The sequence below is a fragment of the Macrobrachium nipponense genome, chromosome 4 (genome assembly GCF_015104395.2).
Source record: "Macrobrachium nipponense isolate FS-2020 chromosome 4, ASM1510439v2, whole genome shotgun sequence".
NCBI classification, from domain to species: Eukaryota; Metazoa; Arthropoda; class Malacostraca; order Decapoda; family Palaemonidae; genus Macrobrachium; species Macrobrachium nipponense.
The window spans coordinates 57,938,668-57,964,842 of record NC_061100.1 but is presented as its reverse complement, the minus strand read 5'-3'; the positions used below and the strand labels follow the sequence as shown (position 1 = coordinate 57,964,842).

Genomic DNA, 26,175 nt, shown 5'->3' with positions numbered 1-26,175 from the left:
CTCCAGTTGGCTCTTGTTGCTTGGATGAAGATCTGGGCCTAGAACGATCTACAGTAAAGTCAGGCTCTTTGCGCCTACTTGGCGCCTGGCTCCTAGTTGGCGCAGACGCTTGGCAGGAGTTACTTCCTTTCCTACTTCTCCCCTGCCTAACGCACCGCTCCCCCCAGAGATGGCCGCCTGTGCGACAACTCCCCTGGAGGGTTCGTTGCGCCTGACAGGAGATCGGTATTTGGATCTCTTAATCGGAAGCCTATCATCCTTTTTATGAGTAGGCTCTTTAGAAAGTACTCCTACCAAAGATGCTAATTGCTCCTGCATATTCATCAAAATTTTCCTGGTCGAAGGCTCATTCGAATCAGAAGAAGGAGATCTGGAAGGCGCTCGAGAGTCTTTTACATTCCAAGGATCTAATTCCTTGTTTCTAGCCTTCTTCATTACCGAAGGCGCATCCTCTTCAGAGAAGCGCTCGGGGCTAGAATTGAGCTCAGGTTTCTTTCCAATTCCTCTTCAGCGGACGTGAAAGCTTCGATTCCTTCCATCCTCTTCTCGGAGAAGACGAACTAGATGATGAAAAGCACTCACGAAGGACGCTTTTCCTATAGCTGTCCCTGGCAGTCTGAGATGTATAAGATTCTGCCGAAGGGACGCCTGATCGTTGGGGATTCTCCACAACCCCCGTAAGGCTTTCGACTTTCCTTCTCTGGGCCAGGGAGCTTGGAAGAGGTCTAGACTGGGAGCGTCGCAGAGACGACCAGACGCCCCCTCCACTACACTAGGGACACTAAAATCACTCGAGAAACCACATTCACTTCTCTTACCTTCCAATGCTTCCATTTTTTTCTTGCGTTTTTTTGAAGGGAAGCTCTGAGTTCTGCCATTTCTGAGGCAGAATCAGAGGGATTAACTTGTGAATGGGCTGAAATAGAATGGGCATAATTATGAGAAGAAGAAGAAGCTACAGAACTAGACAAAAGTTCACGCGATCTAGACATTTTTCGGCTTTTGTAAGCCGCCTTCCTCTCTCTATCTTTCTCTAACTTCTTCAAGTAAGAAGTTAGATTCTTCCATTCTTGCGCACTCAATTTCTCACACTCGTTACGCGTATTCTCAATTGAGCATTCAACCATTCTACAACCACTGCATGTAGTGTGAGGATCTACCGAAGCTTTCGGAATCCTCACCTTACAGCCCTCATTCACACACACTCCGAAGCTAACACTAGAATCAGACATATTCACGAAAATCCAAAGCGAAGTCCAAAAAACAGTCCACGATAGCGAATGCCAAACAACGATCCAAGTACGTCACCAAAAATCAGTCGAAAGATGATCAAAAGCGTTGTGAAAAAAGAATTCCAGTCAGGAGGAAGTAACAACAATGTTGATACTACCGGCGACAGAGAGAATCTGATTAGAAAACGGGAATGGTTCCTAGTCCTGCCACCCAGAGCAGGGTGGTAGATCACCTGACCTACCTGTAGCGAGTGCCGCGAAATTTGAATTTCTGTCGGGGACGACGGAGTCGATAGCTATGTATATATCTGACAGGTAAGTTGAATGTATGAAACCACCAAATTGTCAACTTGGACCGCCCATCCTGAATGAGTGCGGCACACTTCATGTCCGCACGGCTGCTGCAAGATTGCAGTACAAGCTGTCTCTTGACAGCGCACCATCTGTAGGTTAAAAAATGATACATGAGTATCACTATATGGACCTGCCGGAGATGTATCCGGCGGAGCATGCACTAAAATAAATATTGATACCAGAATATCGCTACATGTAGACCCGCCGGAGATGAATCCGGCGGATCATGCCTTACTACATTAAAATCGCTGTAATGATCCCAGCGGCATGCAAAATATAAAAGACAATAATAATTTTTATCCTCTCTGTCAGCTTTCCGGCCCCATTTTGCATTCTCCTCATCGATTTTAATCTATAATTTTAGGCTTGGTACCAACAGAACAGGGAAAAGGTTAACCCTGGCCTGAATCCGCCGGCACCGGAGAGGCTTTCTTAGTTACACTAGGATCGCCTTTCTTAGCTCATGTCTGTTGTCACCGGAGTGGGACACAGAGGTACAACGGTAAAACGGGGGAGAAACTAGGGAAGTGGAAACACCGTGCTTTGGTCCAAGGGTACCCGCCGGGGTAGAAATGCCCGGCGTAGTAAACCAACCAAAAGCATATAACAACTTAAAATTAAATAAATTAAATAAATTATTGTGCCGGAGCACTGCATCTACACCCACTTCTGGGCCCCGTTCCCATTCCATACTATCTTCCTCTATCCCCGGGTCCGGTTGAGGGATTGAATCACGGAAAATAGGTAAAACCTAGGCCTGATTCTGATCATATAAGGGATCGTGCTTGTTATATGCATACTGAACGAGTTTTAGCCGGATCCCGGACCCGCCGGGGCGGGAGGATAGAAGGTGAATGAAGGACTGGGGATAGGAAAGGCGAGACTGAGGGAGTACGTGGTGTATACCATCCTGACGAGCCGGGTGGTCAACCAGGGCTCGCCTGGGTGGGCACCCCCGTATCCCCCTTACTACATAAGGTGAGGAGTACCACTCCTCCGACTGAACCCCCCACCTTCCCCAGTGAGAGGGGAAGGGGCTCGGATGGCTACCTGAGGTAGCGCTAGCGAGCTGAGCACCCACCAAGTGGGATGGGGGAGGGAGTCCGTCTCGAGGAGTGGCTCACTTGTGATCAGTTGTTCACTACAACCGGCTAGGTGGATCCAACTGATCACAGGGACAGCCGCCTATAGGCCGACTGTCCACTAAGTACAATACAACGATACGATATGTCATATGATATAAAAAAAAAAAAAAAAAAAAAAAAAAAGAAAACACAATATAACAGCCCTGGCGTGAGAGGGGATAAAGGGATGAGGGGAGGGAGGGGATAGGTGCGTATACTGTTCTAATGAGCGGCTAGCCTAACCTTCGCATAATCGGAACGATCTGGTCAGGTCGGCCAGGGAGGCTCTGAGCAGCTAGCCTAACCTTCCATAAACGTAATTTTAATCACGATCCGGACCGGTAGGCCAGGGTGGCTCAGAGACAGAAACGAAGGCCTAAAGAGGCCATACACCCCACTACAAACGAAATCCCAGCCTGGTCCCGTAAAGGAGGAATCCTCCTCCTAGACGACCAAGGGAAGGGAGAAAGCTACGTTCCTCATCCAACGTATAAGGTCTGAGTAGGTAGGCTAGTATAACTCTCACGCCAAGATACATAACATAAAACGTCAGAATCTATAATAAACTCGTAAGTTTTGGAGTAACTGCTAAAATCAATATCCACACGACTACAATTAGTATGGATGACCAATTGAAAGTCGTCACGAATAAAAGTCATGGGTAGTGATGCATGAAATGGCTGACTCGGGAGCGGAGCACGCAGGCTCCCGTTATATAAACAAAGCTTAACACATATTTATGATTAACATCGCTATCTTAATGATAACATATTGATTATTGCAGTACTTAACTTAGTTCCAGAAGATTCCTGACGCTCAGACATCTTAATTAAATCCAAAATAAGGGCTTCCAACGAAAACACGTGTTAAACACAGTAGTGCTATAAAAGGAATGTAGATCGAGGCACTAGTTGTAGCAGTAGTGGGCAGTAGATGGCTTTGGTACGGCTCCTCTTTGGAACGGGGGAAATTGACAAAAGAAGAGACTAAATGGCAGGGGACCTCTGGTAGTGGTTTCACTCGCCCCAGTTTTATACCGACACCCTATACAGGGGTGAGCGAACCAGGTTTATCCTGGTTGTATATTTAGCAATATTTATACCTTAGCAATGAGTGCTATATGAACATTTCACGGAGCGACACAGGTCAGGCCCAGAAAGGCAAAATTGATATCAGTGTGATAGAAAATATCTGTGGTTTGCTTAATGGAGTTGCTTCAAGTGCAAGCGTTGAGAGAATCTTTCCTACTTTTGGTTTGGTACACTCCAAACTCAGAAACAGACTGGGAATCGAAAAGGCTGGGAAGTTGGTTTTTTTACAGAAAGTTTTAAACAAAGACTATAATGTAGATGAAATGGACTAGGTTTTTTATGTTTTGTAGTGTTTGCATTTCCAGTGTTGATCAAGTTACCTTGACGTTGAAATTTTTACTTTATAAACCAATTTTGTTTGGAAAATTATGCATGGTCAGAGGCTAGGATTTGGATGAAAGACAATTTATTTTTCTTGTGTATTACAAGTCTTTTTTTTATTATTATTATTCTTTGAAATTGTAGTTTGATTTGATTTTTATTTTTGTTAACCGCTGCTAACATTTGTGGTTATCACCACCAAAAGGTGTTTATTTTTGAAATTTTTCTTGTTTATTTGAATCAGTTTGTTTTGACTAGTTACTTGAAAACTAGATGTGATTAACTGATTTTTTTCTTCATATATACCTGTGCTAACATTTGTAGTTAACACCAAATGGTATTTATTTTTGAAAATTTTTCTTTTATCTTAATGTCTTTTTTACCTATTTCAACTTGAAATGAATAATTGCTCTCTCTCTCTCTGAAGCTATGATTAACATGACTGTTTCTTTTTATATAACTAACCCTCCCCTCTTTTTTTTATTAAAGATATGAAATATTTTACAAATTTCTTTTAACCTAATTACCTGAGGTTTACCAATTGTATGAATATGTTCAGTTACATCAAATGTTATATTATGGCACGGTAATGCAAATGTACTGTAAGATAGTTACAATTCAGAATGTTTTAGTAGACTAAACAAGTAAACATTAACAAAGCCAATTTTATTTGAAAATCCAAGTAACTGATAAAAACACCAAAAGTTGCCAGACCAAAAAATAAAAAAAAATAAAACATAAAATCCAAAAAAACCTTGGCTTTTTTATTGACTGGTTTAAACCGCCAACCCTGATAAAATGCACTTTTTGTGATAAACTATAAAAAAAACCAAGTATGAAAATTTTTTAGTGATTTTTCTTGTTTTAACTAACAAAATAGGCTGTTTTTAGCGTTTTTATAGGGGTTCCAAACATTCGTGGATTCTAACTATTCATGGGGGGGTCCGGTACGCATCCCCCCGCGAATACGGGGGGTGGGGACCACTGTACTGTGATTATTACATCAGTGATTTAAGCAGTTTGCATTTGTGAAATTCTGAGGATCATTATGATATTTGGCAATAAAGACAAGATGTGACCAGCTGATAGTGGAAGCCATATTAGAATTACAGGAAGTCCCCATTTATCAGTGTACTCAGTTATCAGCAATCGGGGTTTTATGGCGCTGTCTAGTGCCATAAAATTCGCGAGTTTATGGCGCCATAACTGTGCAAGTTCTGGTTAACTGCGCCATGAGGCTCTAATAATGGAGTTATGGCACCATAACATACCTAACAGAGGCGCCATAAATCGCTGAGTTTCAGTTAATGGTGGTGTTCGCTTATCAGCACTCCCCCAGGAACCGAACCCTTGCCGATAACTGGGGACTACCTGTATCATATGTTAGCCTTGTCTGAAATGAACAAACAGCAAGATCAGTGAGGTCAATCACCACCTAGCCTAAGCTGCTGAGATGCCTAAGTTTTCAGTTATGATTGGTAAATCCCAGGTTGCCTTCACATCAACTCTAGAAGTTAGGCCAAGTTGAGCGAATGATGATTGAAGCATTTCCACTTTGTAAATTGACTGTTTTTTTTAAGTTTGTGGTATTTTTGAGAAACTTAAGGTGGGATTTAATTGTAATTGGAACCCTATGTTGTACACATTATATATAAATGTAGTCAAGGGCATATATATATAATATAACAGGTAGGGATCCACCACTGATTGATTGATTTGAAAAAGTTATGCCAATTTTAAATATTATATTTGCTAATGTGGTATATATACTTTGGTGTTGGTAAATAATAGTTTTAAGATATCTGACTGATTGATTGGTTGTGAGTTATCTTGGCATCACAGCTATCAATAAGATGTCTGAAGAATTGAAGAAGAGACAGGTCAAAAAAGGTTGAAACCACTAATGGTGCAGGTGATATCCATAGTATTTCTTCACTGAGACTCCTTGAAGGAGTATTTGCAAAAGGTACAGCAACTGGACTAGTGAAATATTTGGAGGTTTGAATGGATCCTACCTGCCGACGCAGCCTGACCAGATTATGATTCAAGCAGAGCATAGCCTAAAGGTAAGTACTAAAATTCATAGACTAAATCCCCCCATTACGAGTCTTCTAGCTATAAGAAATGAATCTAGTATGCCGACATTGCCTGCCAAAGCTAGTGTAAAGCTGCCTAAATTAGACCTCAAATATTTCAATGGTGATGTCATGGAATAGAATTCATTTTGGGAACTGTTTGAAGTATCAGTACACCTACGTTACTGACTTTGTAAGAGTACAGAAGTTTTCCTATTCAAAGGGCCTATTAGAAGTTGAGGCTTTGGAACTGATATCTGGTTTTAAATTATAAGGAGATAAATATTTACAAACAGTGAACTTGTTAAAAGAGACCTATGACAGGAAAGACAAAACCAAGTTGTGTCTAATAAAAAAACTCTTCCAGACTGAGGCTCCTAACGCTGATTCCGAGTCGTTACAAAGATTCAGAGCTTAAGTTGAATGCTGCATGAGGTCATTGGAGAGTAAGCAGGTGGAAATGAGTTCCTCAACTACTGCTGTGAGACTTTCTAGTTAGGTCATCACCTAGTCTAGGTTATTATCTAACCCTCATCAAATAATTCATCTTAAGGGTATGGGCTTAACCAGGTGTAATTTTTAGCCTTCAAGCTAGGATACTACCTCATAGCTTGGAGGCATCTGGCACCGCATTGCCAGCGCCGGAGATCCAGGGTGGAGAAATCTAGTCATCATCTGCTGTAGCAGCTTGATCTGCTTGGCCACCATGTCAGAAACTGACTGGCCGGAGATTTCAGATCCGGAGGCGCGTCGCAACGACTCAAACCTCTCGTCTACTGCTTCCCTAACCCTCAGCAAGAGAAGGTTAGTGAGCAATTCATGGTCTACGCCGGACTCTGTCGCCTTGGGTTTGGCGGACTTTGATCTCGATCCCTTCTGGAGAAGAGAACCCTTGGCAGCAGGCGACTTGCCATGTGACGTCAACGGCCATGGGGCCAGAGATGACTCAGTCACCGCTGACGGAGTCAGCTTTGATCCCTTAGGCAGGGATTTCGGTCAAACAGATTTTTCTTTGGGATGAACCGACCGTGAGCCGTCCCAAGTAGGGGCGGGCTTGGAGAAGCCCCAGAAAGAAGAGGAAGAAGAAGGAGTAGAGCTAAGGAGACTACTTGCCTCACTTACCTCGCCACTTACCTCCTCCAGGCCCATAGGCTCTACGTGGATATTGATGGCTGCCAAGTCTGCCATCAAACCCTCTTGGTCCTCCGGCAGGGGTGCCGTCTCTGCCCGGATGGCGTCAATGATGGAGACCGCCAAATGAAGTTTTACGGAAGCCGATGGGGACCCTTGAACAGCATGGCTCCCAGGCTGGCATCCAGGATGTAGGGTTGACCTGATGGCGCGTTCCTTCCGTACCCGGAAACCCAGCGCCTCAGGTCCGTCCTCACGTTCTGGCGGGCTTCTTCGGCCGTCTGTCGAGAAAGGGGGGAATTAACCTTCCCGACAGAAGGAACTAGTTTATAAACAATTTTGTTATACGGTTTATCACATCTTTTTTCATCATGAAAAAGAGAGAGAGAGGAGCATCACCATCTCGTAACAGGCGGTACACGCCTCCAGGTGCCAAACCATGTAAAGAGGCTGCCCCTCCTCAGCTATGAAGGGCATCAAGCAGTTAGCGTGTGACCGACACACCTCGTGCCCTACGGTCTCGCCAAGGGAGGTGGAGCATCCCGGTGACTGGTAGCGCACCTTCTGTAATAGTAATTGTTAATGAGTCTCAGCCTCAGGGACTCAGGGAGGGCCGGGTGCTCCGGCGAGGGCATGCAACTTAAACTAGACAATGTTCAAGTTTTACTCATCAACATATCCTTATTAGCTAATTTAGTTCAGTTCAATCCACTGAATAACTTCAATTCATGTCTTTAATTTTTAACTGCCTGCTCTCGATCTCGCTACAGGAATCAATGTAAGCTTAGTATTTGAGATCTGATACCCGCCGGACCTGAGAGGAGGACGGGCCTCAACTCTACACGGCTGGCTGGACCAGAAGGCTACGTGTTAATAGTGTTAACGTAGGCGTTCACATGAACCTCCAAGGATGGGAACTGAGCAAAAAAATAAATGGCAGGTTTTAACTCAAACTACGGTCGGGGCGGATTTTGTGAGGACGAGTCATTGTCCGTCCGCACCGCAAGGGTCCGGAGCTGTTCACTGTACGGTCCCCCAAAGTTTAGCTCACTTGCGGTCTCCTTTCTCCTTGCCCTTGCCACTGCCCGCGGAACGAGCCGAGGTGGAGGATCAGGGGGAAAATTTATTCCATCCCTGACACTGCCTACCTCTATTGAGGGTAGGAGTGTGGGAGCACGACTCCCACCCTCTTTCCATGGCTGGGGGGGGGGGGGGGGGGGGGGAGGGGGCAGAGAAAGAGACAACGAAGCGGGGGAGTTACATATATGCGCCCCGAAGCTATGTCCGTCGTCCGGCAGAGCCGGGGGACTATAAGCTGGGAACTGTAGTACCCATCTCCTCCCCTACTCTCAACTCCATCCTTCCACTTATATAAAAACTCAAGCGACCATTCCTCACTAAGAGTACTAGTACCGTGAGTTATAACAGTTGGGCTGAGCCGAACCTAGTAGTGGGTAGGGGGGGTGGGGGTGTGTGTGTTGGAGGGTGGTCGGTTGTGATCGCCTGGCTACCTACCCGATCAGAAGTGGCCACCTATCGACGGTTGTGTAGGCTACCACTGCAGGGGTGGTAGTGTGACTGGGCCTATGGCCCGTCGTGGTTGGTACAGCAACCGGTTAAGGTGGCCCTCGATCGGGAGGCGTAGCCTACTACTAAAGGTTAAACCGAGGAAGGCTAGGCCAAGGCGAATGATCACTAGACCTTATACGACACAGTGATACAGATTACACAATGACAATAATAATTATATATATATACATTTTGAAACGAGGCTTATGGAAGAATTACCAGGATTACACAATGACAATAATTTAATTATATATATATACATTTTGAAACAGGCTTATGGTAAAAAGAATGACCCAGCATATACCTTTGGAAATACCCGATATGGATCTGCCGACTAACCGATCTCATTGGTGATTCGGAAACTTAGGCTAACTCTCCTCTAGGATATTGTTATGTGGACAGTATCTTCAACTAAACCTACTAACTCGAATATATTCGATTCAGACTGGCCAGGAGGATAGATCCCATAATGTAAAAGAGATAGAGGGTGGTAACTCTTCCAGCTTTACAGTGAATTAACTGAGATATTTTAGCTATATGTATTGAAAGAATAATTCATGCTAATATACATTGGGAAGGGAGAAAGAGTTTTTTCCAAAACTCTCTCTCTTTCTCCTACTATACGACTGTTGATAGTGTATCAAACATATTCTAATAATATGTCGAGATGAGCTCAAACGCGCTCTTGAGCTGGGGGGGGGGGGTGGGGATTGCAAATTACTTTATGTTGCCCTGCCTAGCCCCTAGATTTACCCACCCAGGGGTATGTCATGAGCGCGATCGGCACTTCTACGACGAAATATCTTAATAATACAAGTGAACTAGTGGATTAGGTACCTTTAATGCAAAATTATGCTACTGATTCATTTTTAGTTCAAATAAATTGTGTACCTAATTCGCACGTGTTCTTGCTCATGATTATAAAATGGCGGGGGAACGCCGTCTTCCCCGCAATTCTTTGTACGGGGCCGACGGCTACTTTCGGAAGTCCCGCAACCTTATAAGTTACGAAAAACGTAAATTGGGGTACTCAACTTCGATGCAGGAGCAACATCTGCAGCGGCCATCTCAAATTAACCACAAAATTCACCAAAATATACGAGCAAGAGAAAGCGTGTGTCAACTAGTCCACGAGTTCTAAAACAGGATTGAAGATGGGCTCTGGTAGCGTCAGGTAGTAGCAGTAATGCGGCGGCGAGAGAGGAAGGTGTAGCCGGTAGAACGGCCCATCCCATGAGAGGGATTTTGGAGAGGAAACCTCTAATTGGCAGAAGAACTGTGAGTAGTGGCTTCCACTCGCCTTCTACTTTATACACACTCGCGCGAGGGTAGTAACCTCAGCATACCATGCTAGCTTTTTTCTCTGGTATATTTAGAACCTATTTATACTAGAAAAGTGAGTAGCAGAATCCTTTTCACCGGCGAACACAGGTCGAACCCAGAAAACTTCCAATTACTTGGTTCTTGAATAAGGTACTCAAACTTTAATGTACTCCTCAATTCAACAGACCTAATGTAACCACCACATGCATGCTTCAAAACGCAATCTTCCTGGTAGCATTAGCATCAGGAGCACACATTAGTGAATTGGGCTCTCTTAGACGGGGACGATACATCACACAAACTGCTGATAACCAGTTATTGTTATCCCCTGGGCCATCATTCCCATTGGCCAATAATTAGAACCTTCCTTTAAAGAAGGGAACAAATATCCCTCCTATTTCGTTGTAAGACAACTTCCAGTTTAGCAGACATTATGCCCAGTCCACCACTTAAGGATTACCTAGAGGTCACGGAAAATATTTCAGAAGGTCAAATATTCCTACATCCTAGCACGAACAAACCACTCTACTCTCTCAGCTAAGAATAATTTTAGTGTCCATCATTAAAAAGGCTAACCCACATTCCTTTCCTAGATCACATGCTATTAGGAAAGTAAGTACATCATTGGCCTTTTTCAGAAATGTATCATTTGAAGAAGTTTCTGAATGTAATGGGTGGTCATCAGAGTCAGTATTCTTAAAACACTACTGCCATGAGCTGGAACAAATTCGAATGCACTGTGTATCAGTAGGTGGAATGTTAGTCCTAACCCCATAGGTGCCACGACAGAAAGCCAGGGGTCTCCCTAATGGGTGGGTATGTTGACTATCGCTGGGGAAGATGTGTACAGGTTGCAACTATACCCAGCATACTTGGGTAAGTCACCATAGAACTTTATGCTAAAAGTACATCCTATGTGTTTTCGTTATCTTTTTGACTGAAACTAGTGGCTTGACCTTGGATCTGAAATGACTTAATCTTAAAACTTTGGGATATTTGGGATGAAAATTTGTGATCTTAAGTTTTTCGTCACCTGTCAATTTCTTTGTGATGCTCTTTTCAGGACGAAACAGTGACTATGCTATTAAAAAACAGGATTTGATGTAGGAAAAACCTATTTTTGGTAGTCGCTGTTGAGTCCTCAAAACAACCCCCCCAACTTCCCTGACAAAAAACCGGGTAAAGGTACATCCTGCATTGACTAACAGAGTATGATTTGTGGTCTTTTGGCCAGCACAACCATAAAACAAGATGGCCGATCAGCATGCACAATAGTCACTTCTAAAGGTTTTGACGTAGGAAAATTGGGTACAGCTTTCGCTGAAGACAAGAAAAAATGCCTTCTTGTCTTTTGAGTCCATTATGCTCTATCACTTGTCTAAGTTTTTTATCATTATGTCATAATACCAGCTAAAAAGATATTTTTTCTTTGATATTAGTCTGATCATCTTGGGGCGCTGGCGCACACCAGGGAGGGTAACTCCTATGAGGACTCAACAGCGACTACCAAAAATAGGTTTTTCCTACGTCAAAACCTGTTTTCTATACAATAGACACCCCTACTATGTGAAAAAAGGGGGAGGAGGCCTCGGTACCTAACGTGTCTGAAATATTAAGAATGCGATATAGACTACAAAGTACTGCATTTAAAGCCAAAATGAAATTTAAAAAAGGGCCAGTAAAGAGGGTGCAATAATCTGGGGCTTACGGCAAGAAAAGGAGAAATTAATGAAATTCCACATGGTACAGCAATTCAAAGGTTTTTCGTACTTTTACCACTCAAGATTCTAAAACAATAAATGAAATACATTGCACATAGTGTCAGTAAGTCACCATTTTCTATATTCAGGCAAATTAGAATGTCACGAGAAAAGCATAAAATGAGAAGCATAATATATAAAAAAGTAAAACAAGATAAATAAATCAAGAGAAGATACATAAACACATACATATACAGAATCAGCAATAGTTACAAACAAGAAGAAAGGTTAAGCCAATGGTGCGGGATGCTTTAAACTGGCATTCCAGATTCTGTAAACAAACTATTAAGCACTAACATCCAAGCATTTCTGGGTTATGTATGAAGATTCCAGATGATAAAAAAAATGCTATGGTGTGGACGAGAATAAGTATTTTTATTGTATAAAAATATCCTATCCATATACACTGTATTCAGCAAGGTTCATCCTAGTGTATAAAAATATCCTATCCATATATACTCCTATACAACATAGCAATACTCAGCAAGGGAGATGAACAGAGATGAACATTATTAAATCACTAAAGATGATCTTGGGACTTAGCATCTCATATACACACTATACTGCATCCATAAACTATAAAAAAAAACAAAATTCTGTAATAAACAATTTAGACTCACATATTATCACCCAGGAGGTTTGTACTTAAGAACTACGTAGCATTCCCAGCATTCGAACTGCCATCTGATCAGGCTCTTCCTCCCGTATATCGAGGCGATTCTTAGAATCAATCTCAGCAAAGACATCATTGAGAACCTGAAGAACATTCAGAAGGAGCACATTTTACACATACTACTTGGAAGAGCAAAACATCCTTACATGTTTTTTTCTGTAAAACTAAGGCATTACTGCTTTCAATTCTAACTTTTGAAAAAGGTTTTACTTGAACTGGCAAAAACAAGACATTTTTAGAATAAAATAAGATTTTATATATACTTACCAAGTAATTACATAGCTATTAGTTTTAACTTATTGACAGCTTTAGATTTGAAATTCATGGTAGCACTCTATTGGTTTGGTGCAGGTAAGTGCCCCACCCACTTAAAAGGAAGTACAGGCAGTCCCCAGGTTATGATGGGTTCGGCTTATGATGTTCCGATGTTACAACGCTTTTCAATTATATTATCAGAAATTATTTCAGGTTTACGACACATGTTATGGGGTTACGACGCCTGCAACGCTGATCTGGCAGAAGAAATATGACTCCAAAAATGCAAAATAAACAATATTTGAAGCTTTTTTTTATGAAAAAATGTGATAAGAATGCAGTTTACATAGTTTTTTAATGCACCCAAAGCATTAAAAGTAAGGTTTTCTTAGGATTTTTCATGATGTTCCGGCTTACGTCGATTTTCGGCTTACAACATGTCTCAAGAACGGAACCCCCATTGTAACCTGGGGACTGCCTGTACAGGAACAATGTAGCTAAAGAGCTCAGTTTGTTTATGCTCTATGTGTAATAAATACATTTTAGAATTACATATCTGTAAATAAAAACCCATGACTTGAGGTCATTGGCATTAGGAGGGTCCTACGTGACCAATGCAGATCTGGATTACGCTATGCGATGTCTGCAGTAGCCTGGTTTAAATCTGTTTAGAAATGTCATCGTTTTGCATTACTGATAACTTTGCACAACAACTTCCATGGGAAGCGGTTGACCTGTTAACCTACGCCGGAAACTTGTAACTTCCGAGCCGGCGGACTACGTATGTTTTTATATGAATCGCCTGCGATAGCTAATGTTTCGCTATCGACGTGATGCTCTAAGAGTTCAGTTCATTACCAGCGATCAAACATATCGGTCTCCCGACCGAACTGTCTCTTTTATTATGCAGTTACAGAATAAAGTTGTTATACCTTTTTCAACTTATCCGTTTGAATCATCTCCTTTAGTTTAAGAAGAACCTCTCTACTAAGATATCACATAGGAGACGGAAGGAACCAGAAATACTTACGAATGACAGTCGTAAGGAAAAACAAACAGTCTTTCGCAAAAGCGAAGAGACTAATATTGGTGGCAGCTTTTGACGAAGAATAAGATTAACAAGACCCATATCAGCCGACCGAAGAACTACAACCAACTTCCACCTACAAAATCAATGCTAAACAGAGGAAACGGGATCTTCAATCAACGCAACATTTTATGAAGACGAAGATATGTCCTTCATCGAGAAGAATACAAGCATCAACATTGACGTTTGAGTGACTGTTGTCACATATCTCCGAGAATCAACACCGGACGAGAGCAGCATCGAACATCAACAAAAAGAAGAAAACACATAAGGAAAACAACGCGCGATCACTAGCAAGGACGCAAAGAGTAGGGCAAGAGGAAGCAATGCGAGGAAGGAGGCTGTGACGTCATCAATCTTGGACTTCTTCATGCAACGTGAGCCAGAGAGGAGACCGTGAAGTCATCACGACTTCCGACGCGAAGACGACAGGAACTGTGACGTCATCCCATGTCAACAATCCTTCAGCATATAAATCAGAGCTAAGTACAATTTTATCTATTCAGGTTTTTCCTCAGTGAAGTGTTGTTCATCAGGAGTCGATCGTCCAGTATTCTGGGGGTGAGTTGTTCGCCATCTTAATCTTCCTTCATTACAGAATCAATCTTCAACTACGAGTTCTCGCCCGCAGATTTTTTTTTTTTCTTCTCATTGTTGCTAATCGTTTCTTGCAGGAATTCTCCGTATAATATTTTTATCAAATTATCTGTACTTATATGATCTTTTTTGTGGGTTTTTCCTATTATTTGCAACACATTTTTATTTTATATTGAATATGCGTTTGCGCAGTGGACGTTCGTATCTGTACAGTGCTAGTGAAACAGTTAGGAATCGTATCAGTCGGAAAAAACACGCGTACAAGAGGAACACCTATAAAACCAAAAATCCAGAAGTAAAACTAACTTGGTTCAGGACACTAATTTTCCTGTTCAGGGTCCTGGAGGTAATATCGTTATGGGTTCCTTCGAGTTCTACGCGTAAACAAGCTTCTATGGCTCAGCCTAGTGTTGTAGGGCGGGAGACAGTAATTGTCGACCGGTTAAATGAACATCAGGGAAACTTACGTAACTCCACGTGGGTTACAAGATCCAATATTGCAGTGAATGTTTTCATACACTTGGTATATTTAATCTGTATGGCAGTCATGTTGCCTGTAGCTTTGGTGCGGTATTGTGTTAAAAAGCCAACGCCTGACAGTACGAAACTAGGTGTGTATAAACAGACAAAAGCACACATGTCTAAATGTACTGACCTTGATCCCTTGCTTACTCAAGCTTTTGCAAAAGTTGAGGATAAGTCACAACAAGTAGACGAAGTTAATCATAATCAAGCAGCAGGGATGACTTGTTACAATTGCAATAGGCCAGGTCACGTAACGTCAGACTGTCGGACGCGTTTTTGTTCAATTCATAACAGTACCACACATTCATATAATCGTTGCTACTCGCGGAATCAACGGCAGAATCCTAATAACACGCAAACAGTTGCCTATGTAAACAAAAAGGAAGGTCCTCAGTACTATAAAAAGAAACAAGCAAACGGCAATGCTGCTCTACAGCAGAAACAAACAAATTGTGCTTCAGGTACCTCTGTTCCTGGGCCGTCTAGCCAGAACTTGCAAGGTCAAGCAAATTTTCAAGGTGTGCTAAACAAAGCAAATACCACGTAGTTCGCTCCAAGGGGGGAGAGGACGATGTTGGGTCATCAATATCAACATCTTTTGTATCAAATAATCAGTTTAATCATTTATCAGATCATTGTGAGGCAATCAATTTTCCTATGAAACAGACGGCCGAATCCAAAAAATCTGTGCAGGTTCCCGTAGATTTGCAACAAATTCATGCAATTATTAGTCAAGACGAGTTACGACCAACCTTACATGCAGTAAATTTGGACCATAAGTCATTCACTTTGTTCTTTGATTCTGGTAGTCCACGTAATATCATGGATTTAAGGACTCATCATTTACTCTTTTCAAACTTCCCTATAGAGAAGTCCGGAATAAGACTCTCAGGCATAGGAAATAATGAATTAAATGTGGTAGGAGTAACTCATGTTCAGTACAAGGTCGGTAAGCGCACGTTTTCCGATACCTTTATCGTTGTACAAAACATTAATATGTATCCCGCAGTAATTATCGGATACCCGTCTATGGGCACTCAAAATATTACCTTAGCACCTGCAAAACACGGCGTGTATATCAAAGGAAAATTCTATAAGTCTTCTAATACCCTAAAATCAGTTTTAGATAATAAAGAGACAGACAGAGTAGTCACTTATATTGAAGAACCAATCACTTGTCTCATGAACCAAGAAATAATACATGCAAACCAACAGAACTCTCGCTCGCCCGTAATATCAGCTTGCACGCAAACTCTCGAACCGAACGTAACTTCGAACATATTAGTGCGTGTAAAGAAAACCTTGCCAGGATCTGAAACGTTAATCCTTTCCGAAACTCTGAAAACACACGGATTATCCGTCACACAAGCCATTTATACAGTCGGCTCACAAACAACAACAATGTCACATCGAAGTCTGTAATCATTTGAATACCACTTTAGTAATCCACAAAAATCAACATATCTTGGATGCGGAAGTTTATAAACATCGCATTCTTACCGTAGCTGAGATAAATCACGCTCAATCAGTTGCGGATGAATCCCTTTTGCAATCTATAAAGAACAAAATCAATAAGGACATTCAAGAAGAAGAAATTCAGCAGAAATTTTTGAATCTTTTAACTGAATATCATGATGTTTTTTCCACTAAGGATGGAACCTTAGGAAAAACGGATGTCATCGAGCATCAAATAAGGCTCAAGGACAAACAGAAAGTAATCTATGTACCTTCGTACCGACTTCCTATGAAATTTCAGAATGAGATAACTGAGGAAGTAGGTAAAATGCTAAAAGAAGGAGTCATTAGGAAATCAAACAGCCCTTATAATTTTCCGTTAATAGTAGTACCGAAAAAAGATCGAACTTGGCGGATATGCGTCGATTTTCGTCGCTTAAATGAAGAAACAATCCCTGACCGATTCCCAGTACCATGTACTGACGATATCCTATCTCTACTAGGTCAGAACAAATATTTCACCAGCTTGGACCTACTAAAAGGCTTTCATCAGATTCCATTGGAAGAAGAGAGTATCCCATACACTGCCTTCAGCACAGCCAGGGGACATTATGAATTTTTGCGTATGCCTTTTGGTTTACGTTGTGCTCCCATAACTTTTACTAGAATGATAAACATTGTGTTTGGAGACTTGTTAGGAGATATCCTACATGCCTACATGGACGACCTAGTGATCTTTTCCAATACATTAGAAGAACATCTATGTAAATTAGAGTTAGTGCTGCAAAGACTAAGGCAGCATAATTTAAGGGTAAAGATAAGTAAGTGTGAATTTTTAAAAACAGAACTAGTCTATTTAGGTTTCACGGTGTCTAGTGAAGGTCTTAAAGTAGTCCATGATAAGGTATCGGCTATCCGTAACTTTCCGATACCTACTAACGTCAAGGGAATACAGCAATTTTTAGGATGTAGCGGATATTATAGGAGGTTCATTAGGAACTACTCCATCATAGCCGCTCCCCTAACCGATCTTATAAAAAAGGGCGTAGATTTCATATGGTCTGAAACTCATCAACAGGCGTTCGATAAATTGAAAGATGAACTGTGTAGTTCTCCTATCTTGAAATTTCCTGACTTCGGTAAGGAATTCTTCATAGCAACAGATGCCTCAGACCTAGGAGTAGGTGGGGTATTGCTTCAACAATATGATAAACAGTTTTTCCCTATAGCTTTTTATTCACGTAAACTGAGACCTTCCGAAAGTAAATATGCAGTAATAGACAAGGAAGGGCTCGCTATTGTTAATTAACTCGGGCATTTTAAATTTATAATATACGGTTATCCCGTCAAGGTTCTCACTGATCATAAGCCCCTAACCGACTTCTTTAAAGGCTTTAGTCACAGCCCTAAGCGAACTCGGTGGCACATGATCATCCAGGACTTTGCCGCGAGGATCGGGTATTTACCTGGGAAGGAAAATATCATTGCTGACGCATTATCACGCAACCCCTCTTCATCTTGTACCGAGCCATTAGCTGAATTAATAGATATCTCAACCTCCAAGCCCATTGTTAAAACTATATCTGAACAGGAAGATCTGGGCTGGAGTGCTGAACTATTACAGACGGAACAAAGAAAAGATCCGCAAATAGAAAAAATCATCATTGCGTTAAACGGAAATCCGAAGGAAAAGGAATATATAAAGTATAAACAGCAGAATTATATCATCCAAGATAATATCCTGTGTAGATCCGTGACGAGGAAAACCCGCAACACACCACAGTTGAATAACAACCAGGTGGTGGTACCTATCTCACTCATACCCACTGTCTTAAAATGGTTGCATGAAAATCCACTGCATGGACACCCGGGTTATTCCCTAATGTCACAGAAAGCCAATCCTTATTTTATTGGCATACGATGCTTACAGATATAAAAAAGCACATAGCAAATTGTCGCACTTGTCAAGAATACAAAGGGCACACGAAGACACCTGTCAGCCTAGGGGCTTACCCCGTGCCAAATCAACCCTTTGAAAGAGTACACTTAGATTTATTAACAGGATTTTACGAGTCAGACAGAGGAAATAAGCACCTCCTAGTAATCATAGATGCTTTGACTCGATATACAGAACTGATAGCGCTTAAAACAAAAACCGCAGTCGAGTGCGCTAGAAAGTTTTACGAGTGCTACATTTGTAAACATGGAATTCCACACACCATTATATCAGACTCGGGCGGGGAGTTCAATAATCATTTCCTTAACTCCTTGTGCGAATTCCTTTGCATAAAGAAAATCAATACATGATCTATCACCCAGAGTCTAATGGGCTAGTGGAAAGGGCAAATCGTAAGGTTTTAAACATTTAAGGGTCACCTTAGGGGGGCGAGACCCCAACTGGGACATTGCCATACCTGCGGTACTAAGCACACTTAATCACTCATATTATGTGTCTATTAAAATGACACCGCACGAGGCACTGTACGGTATCCCAGCTAGAACACCTTTCCATGTATTAACGCCTACAACTAATTTATCAAATCCTCTAAAGGATGTTATGGATGCAAGCATAAGTCGATATAATATACTTCGTAAGAATCTAGAAGAAGCACAAATAATAATGAAAAGAAATCATGATAAAATAGCTAAGCCAACTAGAACATATGCCGTGGGCGATCAGGTATACATACAAGTTATACGTACGTAAAGGTTTAAATTATAAACTGACACCTAAGTTTGAAGGCCCGTTTAACATTTTAGAAATATTAACGGCCAATAGATTTAGGGTTCAAAATGTATCCAAACCCACTGATGTGAGAATAGTTCCATTGGCACATATCAGAATCTAAAGAAAGGTAGATGGAGTGAGGGAAAAAATGGTTGTATTTGAAACTTGTATAATAATTTATATATATATATATATATTAATCATATTTGTATGTAAACCTATTCTTTTACACGAGTTATTACATATATTTTACTCATTGCAGGTTTTCAAAAATGAATCTGTTATTGTTAGGAGTGATATTGTGTGTTCAGACATCTTTGTTGTATGGAAAGAGCGCTAAGACGAAAGAAATAGAATTTAATCATGGCTCGATTATCGAGAGAACAGACAACATTTTTATAGTGTCAAGTAATATAGTCATAGAAGTGGATATGCAGGCCATATTTTTGCCTGAAAGTAGATGACGTCCTTAACTTAAAGAATGACCTGATGAGGTTTGCCATTTCGCTTAAGGAAATGCACCAACGTAATTTTCATGCTAACTCAGAGATTTCGCTAGCTCAAACCCTAAGCGTCGCGGAAATGTTGTCTTATGACATCCAAAATAAAACCGCCGAGGCAGAGGAACTTGCTCGTGACTTGCTGATGTGGTCTGTGCGGCACAATAATCTCGAACGCCGCAGCTTATTCTGGCTGGACTAAACATCTTAGGATCTGTTGCGAATCTAGGCTTAGGAATTTCAAATCGCCTTAAGATAAATAATCAAAATAAAAGAATTGAGTTTTTGCAACACAAAACCGAATTAGCTTTGTCTGAACTTCACAGTCAGTTATTTTCAATCAATCAAATAATGAGTTTAGTAAACGAACATTCAAATAATATCGATCAGGTTATGGAAGTTCAACATTTGCTGGCTACGTTGGCTTACTATAGTTCGAAAATAGATCATATCCGTGTGAAAATATCACATTTTATTGAGAAATCAAAAGATTATGTAGAAGCTATTACGTTAGCGACAAAGGGTGTGTTATCTCCACACCTCATGCCTATTAAAGATCTGACGTTAACTTTGGAGAACGGACGGGAGAAACTAGGTTATATTCCTTTATTAGACGCCCATAAAGTAGAGTTCTATTATAGCCTAATATCAGTCAGCGTTGAAAATTACAGGATTATGATCACTATACCTTTTGATTCTTCCGATGCTTGGCAATCATACAAAATAGCACCGTTTCCTACTTTCATGACGAATAACTCAAGTCCAGTAATATCCAATTTGACGGGGCATGTTCTGATTTCTTCTGATAGGAAATCATTTACAGTCATTAAAGACTTAGATAAACTCACTCACTGTTCAGAAGCCATGAATAATAAAATTTGTACAGCTGACTCTTTGAATTCTATCCTATATCAACGGATTCATGTGAGTTAGGCATAGTGCTAAACGGCTCTCTCTCTCATACAAGCGAAGGTTTTCTGGGGAAACTTTATCCCTTTTACAGTAATAAATTCAATTACAGAATGAATAATGGCTCCTGGATCCGTTATGACAAAGCCGGTTTCCACGTCGTATGCCCGGATGGGACCACCGCCCATTCCCCAATCTTTGTAGCAGCTGATGGTTGTACGGGGACATCTACAAACTACACCGTCAGAGGGGTCAACACGATAATACGTGAGAAGGCGTATTTTGCGAACTATACTTGGGCGTCTACAATTATCCCATCACTACCTCTCCCATACAACGCGCGGGCGGCTCATCGTTTGACGCAACTGGCTGAGATGAACCACGCGTCACTGACTTATGCAGGTGGAGAAAATCTTCGTTTACTACATTCTGCTGGCCGTGTTCAGCGTGATGGCCATATTGGTTATCGCCGTCAACATCTTTGCTTGGCGTAGGCTGAGGCGTACACAGAAGGATCTCCAAGGAAACGTATTGTCCCGTCCAGATGACGTACCCGTTAAACTCAAGTCGTTTGAGTTTAGGGCCGCCTGAAACTGGCCATTTCATTTAGTGCCTAGGGAAATTGTCTGGAATTGTGTTGTGTGTGAAAAGCGGTCTGTATGCTGGCAAAATGTAGGACAAGAAAGACTCACGCCTTTGCATTTGAACAGTTAAAGTATCTCCCGGGCACCTAATAAAATATTATAGCCCAATATTATACATTATTATACTCCTAAAGGTATTTTTCGGGCACCTAATAAAAATATACCAGCCCTATATATTAATCTGGCCACAATTATACTATTATACAATTGTACCCTTATATTTACCTATTACAAAGAGTGACTAATATATGTCCATGCACGGGTAAGAGGGAGGGATCCAATCATGTAATTATGTGGTTTAGTAGTATATAAAATCTTACTTTATTATCAATTACATAGCTGAATGCCACACTGACAGGAGGTGGGAATTATGGACATACACTACTCAAAAAACATTTATAATTGAATGTAAATTTGAAATAGATAAAAAGCTAGCAGTGTGGAAATGCTTGTGTAACCTGATGAAAGAGCTAGAGCAGGAAGGTACTGCTCTGGTTGTGGCTCATCTCAACCCATAGGGACCTGACCATAATGTTAGAGTTGTCCCTACTTTAGTGGGAGCCTTGCAGTCAAGGAGTACTCCAATGACTGCCAAAGTAAAACAAAACAAGCATCCTTGCCCTGGGTGTGATACAGAAAATTCCAAAAACAACCATAAAAACATTGTTACCTGCACACCAAATTAAAAACAATACATTCCCATCTATTTAAAAGAAATGACCGGTGGGTACTCCAGGTACAAAGTACCCCAAGGCTTCCCGAAACTTAATGACCTTAAACAAGACAAGGAGGTGGAGGAATTATAAGAGTACAAGCAGTCCCCAGTTATCAGTAGTGGTTCCATTCTTGGCGGGATGCCAATAAGCAAAAACCACCATTAACCGATACTCGGTGATTCATGGCGCTGATAACCAATTAAAGGCGCCGATATCCGGGTAATTCTATTATCAGCGCATTATGGTGCTGATAACTGGAACTTGCCGCGTTACGACCCAGATAACCGAGACTCGGCGCATTATGGCACCAATAACACGAACTTGGTGTGTTATGGCACCATAAATCGCAGATTTTATGGCACTAGCACTAGACAAGCCCCATAAAACTCAATTGCCATTAACCATATGTGCCGATAACCGGGGACTGCCTGTACTCCTATCCGTTATTCCCTAGTACCATGCCAGCCATGGAAAAAGGACCTAAAGTACTGTAGCCCTCGAATACTATTTCCACATCATGTAAGTACGTAGTGAGGAAACTGATTCACACTTCCAATAAGTTGATTGCAGAAAGGCGACACTTCCAATAAGTTGATTGGATGATTGCAGAAAGGGAAATATTTCGTTTAAAAGCCAACAACGAGGCTACTGCCTGTATGCCATGGGATTTTACCTTAAACAAGAATAAAGCATCCTCCTGGATTCCCAGGTGAGATTTAATAATTACATCTCTTAGGAAGAAGGAGAGAGGACATGTTGGGTTTTTAACTGAACACCAGAGGTTATGAAAATCTCCTCTGATCTTGGTTCTTTTGATAGTCACTGGGCATAATACTCTCTCTTGGTCTGAAGGTCCAAGCACAGGCAGTCCCCGGGTTGCGACAAGTTTGGCTTACAATGTTCCGAAGTTAAGATGCTTTTCAATTATATTCCTCAGAAATTATTTCTAGGGTTATGGCGCCTACAACGCTGATCTGGCAGAAGAAATATGACACCAAAAATGCAAAATAATCAATATTTGAAGCTTCTTTTAATTAAAAATGCAATAAGAATGCAGTTTACATGGTTTTTAATGCACCCAAAGCATTAAAAGTAAGGTTTTCTTGGGATTTTTTACGATGTTCTGGCTTACGATGATTTTCAGCTTACGATGCATCTCAAGAACGGAACCCCCGTTGTAACCTGGGGACTGCCTGTATTCCTGTAAGACCTTAATAGTGAAGGGACGAAACCATGAGTTGGAAGAGTTTTTGTTCTTCACCAAGAACCCCAGGATAAACGTGCATACTGAATCTCCTTAAGAGATGCCAACTTGCTTATCCAAGGCTTGTAGCTCACTGATCCTTTTCGCTGTGACCAAAGTGAACAGTAAAAGTTTTTCTAGATAAGTCCCTCAACGATGAAGAGTGAAGGTGTTCAAACGGGGGACCTGAAAGCCAATGTAACACAATGTTCAAGTTCCAAGAAACTGAGGTTTGTGTTATCTGTTTGGAGGTAATAAGACTTAATTAAATAGGATATACATATCCTGATTTGAGGCTAGATCTAAACCTTTGTCGGAATACAGGCAGTCCCCCGGCTATCAGCGGTTTCGGTTAATGGCAACCGGTTTTATGGGGCTTGCCTAACGCCATTAACTAGTTATAGGTGCAATGACCGGTTATCGGCGCCATAAATTGCCAAGTTCTGGTTATTGGTGGTTTTTGCTTATCAGCACCCTGCTGAGAATGGAACCCCCCCCCCCCTGATAATTGGGGACTGCCTGTACTGAATTCAGCATAGATCTATAGCCTCTGATTGTGGATGTTGTTAAACCTCAAGGTTTTTAGAAAAAGTAAAAATTCTGCTAGTTGGGATATAACAGATGTTTCAAAAGTGATGTCATGTCTGCTGCACCATCTGCTAAATACTGCCCACTTAACCTGGTAGACTTTGGTAGAAGAGTTGACATCTACACTTAGCAATTCTAACAAGCTTCCTAAAAGTCTGAAGCCTGTCAGAGTGAGGGTGAATAAGCCTTGATGGAAATAGCTGAAATGGGGTTGTTTGAACAGATTTCTTTTCTGTGGAAGGAGCCTGGGAAAGTCTGTCGGAAGCTCTAAGAGGTCCGGAAAATGATATTTTCATAATAAATGAGATTTTATATATATTTACCCAGTAATTACTTAGCTAAGAGTTTTTATTTGACAGCCGTTTAAATTTTGAAATCCGCATTAGCAATAGCCTTTTGTTTATGTTGGTGACAGACTCCGCCCACTTTCGGGGTAAAAGAAAAATAACTCATCCACAAGCTCAATTTATTTTATGAACTTGGGTCCATAATAGGGGGCGAGGGTGGGCTCCATCTGTAATTACTGGTTAAGTATATATAAAATCCTATTTTATTATAAAAATATCATTTTAATATACAGTAAGTAGCTTACCCAATAATTACTTAGCTTAACGCAAATTTTGGGTGAGGGGATTCATGGACCAGATGCCAAGACAAAATTTTTTTAATGAAATGAGAGATAGCATTGAAATAATGCTTTTAGTTCCTTACCTGGTGGGAGAGCTGCTGCATATAGCAGTGTGGCGGCATGGCCCGGATCACCTCTACTGAAGTGGGTGCTTCGCAGTGAAGAAGTAATTCGATCACTAAACAAAGTAGCTACAACAGCCTTGCAATGCTAGATATAAGAGATCGACAATGAAGCAAAAGCTAAACATTAAAATGGCCCTGGCCAGGGCTCAGTACAAAATAACATACAACAACCATACATTCTGTCACCATTACCCATAACAACATATTCATAACCACAACCACACACTAAAAACTGGTGGGCACTCTAAGCACTCAGTACCCTCCCGACTCCCCAAAAAACTCAAACACCAAATACCAAGGTGAAGAGAGGTAAAGAAGTCAAGCTTCTTATGCTTCCTCTCTGAACACTATGCCAGCCATGGACAGAGGTCCCAACATACAACATACTACAGTTATCGTATACTGCTTTGACATCACGTAAATAATGCACTTCCAGAAAGTTGCCTATAGAATTGCTGCCAAAGAGAGATTGTTTAAATGCTAGAGATGTCACTATAGTCTAATTCCTGGGGCGTTTACCCTGGGAACAGGTAGATCGTCTTCTTCAATCCAAGAATGTGCCTCTAGGATCAGTTCTCTAAAGAAAAAAGAAATTGCATAAATGGATAAGGGCCTTGAATGGGTCCTTACCAAACACGAAAGATTCCTAAATGGGCCTCTGACTTTTTCTGTTCTCTGCAGATAATGTCTTAAGGCCGTTACAGGGCACAGAACTCTTTCCTTTTCTTTTGGGCCGAAGATGTCCAAGAGACTATTAATAATAAAAGATTGTGGCCATGGCTGAGACGGGTTCTCATTCTTTGCCAGAAAACCCAGAAGAAGAAAACAATCGCATTTCCATTGGTGAAGCTGATTCCCAGAAAACCCAGAAGAGAACATATCACATTCCCATCGGTGAAGCCGACTCCCTTGTCCAAAGCATGAAGTTCACTTACTCTTTTCACCAGAGGGAGAGCCACAAGAAAGAGGTGTTGATTTGTTGAGAAATCCAAGCCTCTGTGCCTAGACACAAAGCCGAGCATAGCTCTGCACCCCTTATGGAAGATGACAACAGGCCTTCATTACTTCTAAATACGTACATGAGAAAATCTACTACTTAAGGGACAGAGGGATGAGAAGACGAGACTATATGTTTCATACACCAAACTTTAAACACTGCCCATTTTGCCTGATTTACTCTGTTAGTAGACTTTCTTCTGCATCTGGCAACTGCTTCTGCCACCGCTCTTGAAAATCCTTTTGCTCGCAAAATTCTGCATAGTTGAAATCTTGTCAGGACCAAAGTGGACATTCCCTGGTGAAATCTGAAATGGGGCTGTCTGAGAAAAAGGAGTTATTAACATAATCCCGGCCTTGTGGTGTAACCAAAATTTTCTCAACACTTCCCCATCATCCCAAATGGTGGAAACGCATACACCTCTAGGTCGGACCAACTTTGCACATGACATCCGTAGCCCAGGCCCTTGGATCTGGATACTGAGAGCAAAAAAATGAAGTTGATGATTGTTGGAAGTTGCAAACA

The 26,175-nt window shown here is 41.4% G+C and overlaps 1 protein-coding gene across 1 annotated transcript in view; it reads right to left on the bottom strand.

The window, feature by feature from the left end:
• The window catches only part of LOC135210934 (intraflagellar transport protein 81 homolog), a gene marked incomplete in the record, with an annotated part of 587,949 nt that overhangs the window by 274,042 nt on the left and 287,732 nt on the right, over positions 1-26,175 (bottom strand). Inside the window, 1 exon segment of the mRNA XM_064243906.1 lies at positions 12,611-12,736. Within this exon segment, the coding sequence (XP_064099976.1) occupies positions 12,611-12,729 (119 nt within the window).